The following is a 9686-nucleotide window of genomic DNA, read 5'->3' as shown; positions in this document are numbered from 1 at the left end:
GGTGCAGGTTTAGTATGAGGAAGGAATGATTCAAGTCTTCTTGCTAAAAACTTAGAGAGCAGCTTACAATTAACATTTAAAAGACTCACAGGCCTGTAAGTGTCACATCCATCAGGCTGCTTATTGGTTTCCATAAAAACACCCATTCTTTTTCAAGAAACTCCAAGAAGGGTTACTAAGCAGTGAAGATTGTAATCGCCAACGATGTGATGCAGAGTGAAAATATTCTATTCTATTCTATTGGGCATCCACTGCAGTTGGAAATAATATGTAAAGTCTCTAATTTAGGGTTTATGATTCTCCATGCATAAGCAGGCCCAAATCTTCAAAACACATTCAATTTAGCAGCCTCAAAGTTGCTATATTTTTAGGTGGTCCAAGCTAGGGTCGAGCGCATAGTTAAAATCCCCTTCAATAATTATGTGATTAACAGAAAAATTATGATACAGGTGCATCTCAATAAATTCAAAGTTAATTTATTTCAGTAATTCAACTCAAATTGTGAAACTCGTGTATTAAATAAATTCAATGCACACAGACTGAAGTAGTTTAAGTCTTTGGTTCTTTTAATTGTGATGATTTTGGCTCACATTTAACAAAAACAAATTAGAATACTTCATAAACATTTTTAGTGAATTGTTGGCCTTCTGGAAAGTATGTTCATTTACTGTATATGTACTCAATACTTGGTAGGGGCTCCTTTTGCTTTAATTACTGCCTCAATTCGGTGTGGCATGGAGGTGATCAGTTTGTGGCACTGCTGAGGTGGTATGGAAGCCCAGGTTTCTTTGACAGTGGCCTTCAGCTCATCTGCATTTTTTGGTGTCTTGTTTCTCATTTTCCTCTTGACAATACTCCATAGATTCTCTATGGGGTTCAGGTCTGGTGAGTTTGCTGGCCAGTCAAGCACACCAACACCATGGTCATTTAACCAACTTTTGGTGCTTTTGACGCTTTTGGCAGTGTGGGCAGGTGCCAAATCCTGCTGGAAAATGAAATCAGCATCTTTAAAACGCTGGTCAGCAGAAGGAAGCATGAAGTGCTCCAAAATTTCTTGGTAAACAGGTGCAGTGACTTTGGTTTTCAAAAAACACAATGGACCAACACCAGCAGATGACATTGCACCAAAATCTTCACAGACTGTGGAAACTTAACACTGGACTTCAAGCAACTTGGGCTATGAGCTTCTCCACCCTTCCTCCAGACTCTAGGACCTTGGTTTCCAAATGAAATACAAAACTTGCTCTCATCTGAATAGAGGACTTTGGACCACCGGGCAACAGTCCAGTTCTTCTTCTCCTTAGCCCAAGTAAGACGCCTCTGACGTTGTCTGTGGTTCAGGAGAGGACAACTGTAGCCAAATTCCTTGACACGTCTGTGTGTGGTGGCTCTTGATGCCTTGACCCCAGCCTCAGTCCGTTCCTTGTGAAGTTCACCCAAATTCTTGAATCGATTTTGCTTGACAATCCTCATAAGGCTGCGGTTCTCTCGGTTGGTTGTGCATCTTTTTCTTCCACACTTTTTCCTTCCACTCAACTTTCTGTTAACATGCTTGGATACAGCACTCTGTAAACAGCCAGCTTCTTTGGCAATGAATGTTTGTGGCTTACCCTCCTTGTGAAGGGTGTCAATGATTGCCTTCTGGACAACTGTCAGATCAGCAGTCTTCCCCATGATTGTGTAGCCTAGTGAACCAAACTGAGAGACCATTTTGAAGGCTCAGGAAACCTTTGCAGGTGTTTTGAGTTGATTAGCTGATTGGCATGTCTCCATATTCTAATTTGTTGAGATGTGAATTGGTGGGTTTTTGTTAAATGTGAGCCAAAATCATCACAATTAAAAGAACCAAAGACTTAAACTACTTCAGTCTGTGTGCACTGAATTTACTTAATACACGAGTTTCACAATTTGAGTTGAATTACTGAAATAAATGAACTTTTCTACGACATTCTAATTTATTGAGATGCACCTGTATATTGGCAATTAATTCAGAAAAAAAGTAGGTTCAAATGTATTTGGGGCATACAGACTTCTGATAAGGACCCTTATCAGAAGAAAAACAAAAAATGGAATGAGAATGTAACATCCTCCTGTATCTTTCATCATATCCTCAACCCTAAAAACGAACTTATAAATTAAGACACTTTGAACGTGGAACTGAAAACCTGACCCAACTACCCTAATCTGAGCTTCAAGCGGTCTGTTTCAATCAGATGAGTTTCCTGTAAAATAGTAATCTGAGCCTGTTTCCTTTTAAGGTAAGAGATTATTTTTTGTCTCTTAATTACATGGTTGATCCCTTCAAGGAATAATGAGACAATCTTAATATAATTCATAAACCTACCACCCATAAATGATATGAGTAGATCAAGTAGAGACATCTGAAATTTTGCTGCAGAGGGGACAAGATAGCAAAATAAAAATTTCACCAATTTAGAAATAAACAAAAAGAACCGCAAGTTCTCCAGATTAATAACAACGTAAGGCAGCAATGTTAAAACAAACACAATGTGTGTGGTGCTGCTGACGCAGGGACCGGCATTCTGATGTAGAGCCCAGATGGGCTGCGGCTTGTTTGCAAGCAGAGGAATGCACACGTATGCGCTGTGGTGCTGTCATAAACGTGTGTCGAAGTCTGACACGGAAGAGAATAAATTGTTAAATAAAGTCATTATAAAATTCATAAAACTGTGGTTGAACCACTGATGTCACATGGGCTATTTTAACAATGTCCTTACTACCTTCCTGGGCCTTTAGTGTGATAGTTGCATTGCTGTCTATGGAGGGTAAGAAAGCTCTCGGATTTCATCAAAATTATCTTAATTTGTGTTCCGAAGATGAACAAAGGTTTTACGGGTTTGGAACGACATGAGGGTGGTTAATGACAGAATTTTCATTTTTGGGTGAACTATTTCTTTAAATTTAACCAATTACTTTAATCAATCAAAATATTTTAAACAGTTGCCAATAACAATTGACTGTTTAAAATCGTATCTAAATTATATATTTTAAAACAGGAGCTAATAGGACTGTTATACTATGACAAAAATCGTTATTGTTGATTATTGCTCGATATTGTAATAATGATTATTAATGTTGATTAATATACATTTAAAAACGGGAGGAAATGGATTGTCATACCTGGTACCTGGTAAGCAATGATTACTTGATTCTAGCTATGAGTTTTAAAGAAATGTTGTTGTTAATGTGCATGAATACACTGCTCATCATGCGAGTGACACGAAAAACATCCTGCAAGTAATATAGAGCGAGTAACGCGATTTGAATATTTGTTTCGTTTTTGGCAGAGCCATAGAGAGAGAGAGAGAGTTGCGACAACTCCGTTGACTCCAATGGACCGTTTTTTTTTACAGCAATGGCGGATCATGGCAGTAGCCCCTCACTGCAGAACAAAAGATCCAGGGGGCAGGGTTGGATCCACATCCAGGGGGTGGAGATGGGTAGGTTTAGGGATCAGGGGGTGGAGACGGGTAGGTTTAGGTAAATGTAAGGTGTTAACAGAACTCTTATTTGTAATGTAGAAACATTCATTTTCTGTAAAGCTGCTTTGAAACAATGTTTATAATAAAAAGTGCTATACAAATAAATGTGAATTGAACAAAACTTGATGCACATTTTTTTCTCCTCTCCATGTCAGTAGGGAAACCATACGTTCATACTCCTTTCTGTGAGTGACTGGAGCGCTCCCATGCAGCACAGCAAACTATAGTGGAGACTGTTCAAGGACAGCATGCTTTATAGTATGTAAATAAGCAACCCATTCTCACACCCAACTCGTCACATATTGAAGCTTGGTCAGGACCACATGGCGTCGCTTTTTGAGGCTCAAGGTACCCCTTAAGCCGCCTTTCCACTGCACACGACATTCGGACACGACTGTCGCATTTCTCCCCCTAGTGGCAGACGCACGGAACTTTCAAACTGGTCGTGCAGCAACCGTCACCTTGGCATATTCACCATGGTAAAATTAATCATTTTAATGAGTATAATTAATGTATGAATGCATCGTTACAAATCAAATGACCCCCAAAATAAAAACATAGTAGGTTTTATGGGGCTAATCAACATAAATAATTTTTTTTATAAATATCAACATATTATTTCTGCCATAACTATTCTAAAGCACCATTTTACAGAAAAAGTGTTTAAAGAATAATGTTAAAGTGAACAAAATATTGGTAATTCTAACCTTACGCTCATAGTTTTTAATAGAATACATCACATCCGGTCGGGCGGTCGCATACGGTCTAGCCGCAGAAGTTCATATATTTTAACGCATCCGCAGCTCAAATCGGATCCGAATTTTCCGCATACGCATATGATCGGAACTCCACGCAGCTCCCGCACTACTCTCCATTCGAAATGAATGACTTCCGGTCTGTCGCTTGTCGTTCGTCGGAGATAGTGGAAAGGCGGCTTTAGCGTCAATATGCCGACGCCATACTGGGAATTTTATCGTCATTATTAAATTATATATTGGGTAATAACAGTGCCATTATTGCATATATGTTGGGGTGTGATTTTTCAATGTAAACAGCCACAACAGTTTTATTTATATTACATTATTTACACATTTATGAGCACATAACCCAACCCCTGCCCCTAAACCTACCACTTGTCAATAAAACACAAGATTTATTCAAAAAATATTAATATTCCAAGTTTGGTTCCGAGGCAAAACATTTGATTTGACGCGATCGCCGTCTCCGTCCGCCGTTAATCCTGTGTGCTCCAGTCTGACTCTGTGCGCGAATTCAAAAAATGCCGCCAGAAGAAGCCTTACGTCAGCCTTGGTTGTGAAATGCTATTGGCTCTTGTGTGTCTCGTGACCGATTGCGTTTTGCTGTTCCGACAGGCTATTGGCTCTTGTGTGTCTCGTGACCAATTGCTTCACGCTACAGGACGGTACACGGTAGTATCTTTTTGAATGAGATGTGAGCACGTTAACAGAGCGGGGTCATTTTCAGCGATTAAAACCTTATGTTTTGCTCTCTTCTTCGCATAAAGACTTTGTATGCAACACGACTTGTTTGTAATGCTTTTATACTGCTTTTTTATGGTCAGTTTTTGCAGTAAATACCTGTGACTGCACTTATATTTGCCTGTTACGTGTTTTATGTTGTTCAGAAGTGGGTAGGTTTAGGGTAGGGGTGGGGTTAGGTGCTCCAATAAAAGTATAAATGTATATAAAATGATTTATATTTTTTACAAATGCATGCAAACCATTAAACTAAGACAAACAACTGAAAACAACGGAGGATAACGTTGTCATTTTCCATAAGCGTCTTGACCTGACGCATAAAGCAAGCAATTGAAAGCAATGGAGTTCCTATTTGGTCATATTCTGACGCCTAGGGGCACCTTTGGCGTCTTCATAGTGACGCGAAAGGCGTTTGACCATGCTTCGGTTTTTGACGCCTCGGGAGTGAGAATGGGTTGAAATAAGTGCATAACAAAAGTTAACATACATAAAATATATGATTAAATGGGTAAATATGTTTTAAGTTATTTTAAATTTGAATATACTATATATATTTATATATTAATGGAGGGGTGCACAAGAATCAAAAACATTAAAAGAGATGAATTCCCACTTAATCTTAAAATATCTTCACTTATTTGGAATGAATTTTCAAAGACAACAAACTTAGCATTTACCATGAGATTAATAAAACGACAATGAACATTAAGATGTGATTGCACTTGACTAACCTACAAGTTGTTAGAGCACACACATAATTATATTTATACAGAGGCTGAAGTTACCTTGGTAAAAGACCAAGATGTCGTTTATATAGCAAACATGGACTTTTACCATGGTAACGCCTAAAATATGTTACCATGGCAGGTAAGGTTAGCTGACCACATTAATCCTCAAATATTAGCGGATTTTATCTTTTAAAAGCAACACTGATACAGCTACATATACATTATTTTATAAATAAATGTAAATAAATTATTTTATTGTGTACTAAGTACCAAAAATCGCAGTTCTGTCTCTCTAACTCAATGCATTCCAATTGCCCGCCATGAACTTCCTGGAACTATTCGATCGAGCGTTTTTAACTTCCAATAAGACCAAGACAAGACAAGATTTGGTCTTCAAAAGGCTTTATGCAAAAGGTACATCTTGAAGAAGAAGAAAAAAAGGGGGGGATTGTCTTATATTTGGAACAATACGGTAACTTTTTGTCAAGGTAAAAGTCAACAAATGTAGAAAGATGCAGCAGTACCCTCCCAAATATACATGATTGCATTACATTTTTAGATGTGGAAGAAAGAAGGAAGTGCAACTTACAAACCACATTCATGCACCTTATACGGACAGACCAAGAATAAAACTGGTCCACTTCCTCAGCTATTGCTAAGCAAACCTTCATATTCACATCAGCAACTGGCAGATGAAGATGGAGTACCAGAACATTTCTAACAGCTCTCAGTTTGCCTGTACCTCAGTGGTAGTATCCAGCACTGTTCTGGGATTGTGCTTTGCTCTGGGTGTACCAGGTAATATAGCGGTGCTGGTCATGCTCACCCAACATTTAAAGGAGGGCAGTTTCACCCCAAAACTGATGCTGAATCTGGCTGTCTCGGATCTACTGAGTCTGATTTCTCTGCCTGTGTGGATCTATGCCCTTCTGAACGGCTGGGTTTTTGGTCAAGGTCTGTGTAAGTTATTCTCCTATGTCGTGTACTGGAGCCTCTACAGTAGTGTGCTTTCTGTCACCTTGTTGAGTGTGCAAAGGTACCTGCAGGTGCTGTATCCACAGCGATGGGCGAAACTTGGACAGAAGGGCCAAAAGGGGCTGATTTTTGGGATATGGACATCAAGTGGAGCTCTGGGTTCTTATGCGCTTTATTTCCGAAATGTGAAGCAGATGGACAGGCTTCCAGTGTGTCATCAGGATTATAGAAATAATCAAGACAAACTAGTTGTCTTGCTTGTCGAGACTCTAGTGATGTTTCTTGTTCCTCTCTTCAGCCTGTTGTTCTTCTACCTTCGACTTCATCAACGGATAAGTCAGTCAGCTTCCTTCAAAAGCCACAGGCTGACAAAACTGGCCATCAGAATCGTAGTGGCCTTCTTTATATTCAGCACCCCCTGTATGATCAACAACTTGGTCTTAATGGCAGTGTCATGGGAATCAGATGTCAGCAACAATGTAACCGGGGCTCTTTTCTTTATCAACAGTTGCGTGAACCCTTTTCTTTATGCCTTTTCAGCTCGAACACTGCGATGCAGAAGAAAACAGCATTCAGACGAGCTACAACATCAGAATGAAACTGAGTAAACACACTCGGACTAAAAAGTGCACTTCCAGTGGTATTTTATGTTTCTGTTTGTTCAAGTATGTTCTTATGTGTTTTTCTTTTTTTTTATCCTACTGTATCTAAATGGAAGTGCATACAAAGCTTTTCATCATACTTATTTCCTCAACTTGTGTCTCCTCAGTTTGAATATTTTATTCCATCACATTAAAAGTACATTACAGTACATGCTTTTCTTACAGTGTAACTTGTGTACTAATATAGCTTATACTTCGAACTTGACATCGTGTATAAATATTGGCAATTTTTCAAGATTTTCCTCATTTCTAAGTGTTGTGGCATTTGTGGCAAAAAAGTTCTGAAAAATAATTTTCTTGCAAGAAAAAGGTCTACATTCATATAGTCATTCAAGGTTGGCTGTAGATTAGGACAAAAAGGAAAACACCCCAACAAATCATAATGCTTCAACGTGTCCATTTAAGGTTATTCAACCATTTCCCATAGATGTGTTTATAAGTATTTAATGCAAATAATTTTCTAAGAGGCTAGGGCATCTAAGGCTAAAATGACATTTTCAGTCTCACACTTGTCTTGCACACCAATATCAAATAGATTTCCTGTTATCTCTCAGCTCATGAAAAACTCACACATACTGATGAGGCATTTAGAGGAGAAAAGAACACACTTTGGTAGAGTAAATCAAATAAAGCTAATAATAATAATAATAATAATAATTCAGATAAAAGTAAAATTACTCCATAGTAGGTCACTATGTAAAAAATAAAAAATCTATTAAAAAAAAAAAGTTCAAATATAATAATTTTTTCTGTAGCAAGACAAAAAACAACAACAACAACAAAAAAACATTCAGACAAAAGTCAACTATTGTACTAAAGGTTACATTCTGCATTTTTATTCTTGTAAGGTTGGGGTCAGTTGTCTTATTGGGGAAAGTTGTTGCATTTGTTTTAAATATATAATATACACACTCCTTTATTTACAATAGACTATCTGCTGGTCATAAAAACAGTTTTATAATTCTTTAACTTCTACATTGCTTACTGTTTAAATTCTGCTGAAAAACACGGTTTCCTGTGACAACATGCACCACTACTGAGTAACCCCGGAGTCAGTGGCGGACAGAAAATAGTGGTGGGTAGCCTTAATTATTCACATTACCTGGGATAATTTCAGACTGGAGCGGGGGTGGTAATTATGCATTGTTGAAAAAATTTCATACATTCTGTTTTTCCATATTCTTTGCTAATGACATGCTAATGAAATGTGAGAACATATGGCACAGAGGCTCTGTGTGTTTAAGCACAATACGCAGACGAATGCCATCATTCTATGATATAAGTCCGATCTACCACTACATACATGAAATATGTGACCCTGGAGCACAAAACCAGTCGTAAGTCGCTGGGGTATATTTGTAGCAATAGCCAAAAATACATTGTATGGGTCAAAATTATCCATTTTTCATTTATGCCAAAAATCATTAGGATATTAAGTAAAGATCATGTTCCATGAAGATATTTTGTAAATTTCTTACTGTAAATGTATCAAACTTTACATTTTTAATTAGTAATATGCATTGCTAAGAACTTCATTTGGACAACTTTAGAAGCGATTTTCTCAATATTTTGATTTTTTTTGCACCCTCAGATTCCAGATTTTCAAAGAGTTGCATCTCGGCCAAATATTGTCCGATCCCAACAAACCATACATCAATGGAAAGCTTATTTATTCAGCTTTCAGATGATGTATAAATCTCAATTTCAAAAAATTGACATTTAAGACTGGTTTTGTCGTCCAGGGTCACATATGTGACGTGGATATAATAAAACAACTACAAATATAAAGAATTTGTGGTTTATTTGTATGAAGTATAAAAGACCCGAGTTGTTGTTAAAATATTCTTAAACTCTTTTTGTCAAGTCAAGTCTGAAGTCTATTGAAATCCAGCTCGAGTCAGAGTCACTAATTCAACTGCCCATCTCTGCTTGTAAGATTGTAGAAATACACATTCCACTATGTGGCATGAAGGGAAAACTTCCAGTAATTCCAGAATCCATACTCATCATTGCTCATATTTGTGAAAACCGTGAATAACAGTGGTGCAATAGACACTTTTTTTTTTTCTTTGGAAAGGCAAATTATATGTTTTATTTCCATTGATTAATGATGCTTATTGGGGGGTCAATGGCCATATCAAAATCCACACTGGTCATTACAAGCAGGGTGATGAAGGAGGTTTGATTTTAAGCCTTACCAAATCTTTTGAAGAACTACGAGGTACAGCCGCAGACTGGAAGCAGCCATGGAAGTGAAGTCAGCCAAGAAGAATGCATGAGATCTGGAGGTCCACCACATGAAAAGATCTCCCAGGGTTT

The 9686-nt window shown here is 37.8% G+C and overlaps 1 protein-coding gene across 1 annotated transcript; it reads left to right on the top strand.

Moving 5' to 3' along the window:
• The first annotated feature begins 6179 nt into the window (after positions 1-6179).
• Positions 6180-9335, top strand: LOC131540441 (leukotriene B4 receptor 1-like). Its single transcript, XM_058775249.1, has one exon. It carries the CDS (start codon positions 6423-6425, stop codon positions 7311-7313), a length of 891 nt encoding a protein of 296 aa, XP_058631232.1. The 5' UTR covers positions 6180-6422; the 3' UTR covers positions 7314-9335.
• The last annotated feature ends 351 nt before the right edge of the window (positions 9336-9686 follow it).

This window comes from Onychostoma macrolepis, chromosome 05, assembly GCF_012432095.1.
Source record: "Onychostoma macrolepis isolate SWU-2019 chromosome 05, ASM1243209v1, whole genome shotgun sequence".
In the NCBI taxonomy this organism is placed as follows: Eukaryota; Metazoa; Chordata; class Actinopteri; order Cypriniformes; family Cyprinidae; genus Onychostoma; species Onychostoma macrolepis.
Note: the sequence above shows the minus strand (reverse complement) of the source record. Positions and strands in the feature narration are given on the sequence as shown.

Coding starts and splice junctions, on each gene's coding strand:
- LOC131540441 (XM_058775249.1), top strand. CDS start 6,423: ATGAAGATGGAGTACCAGAACATTTCTAACAGCTCTCAGTTTGCCTGT.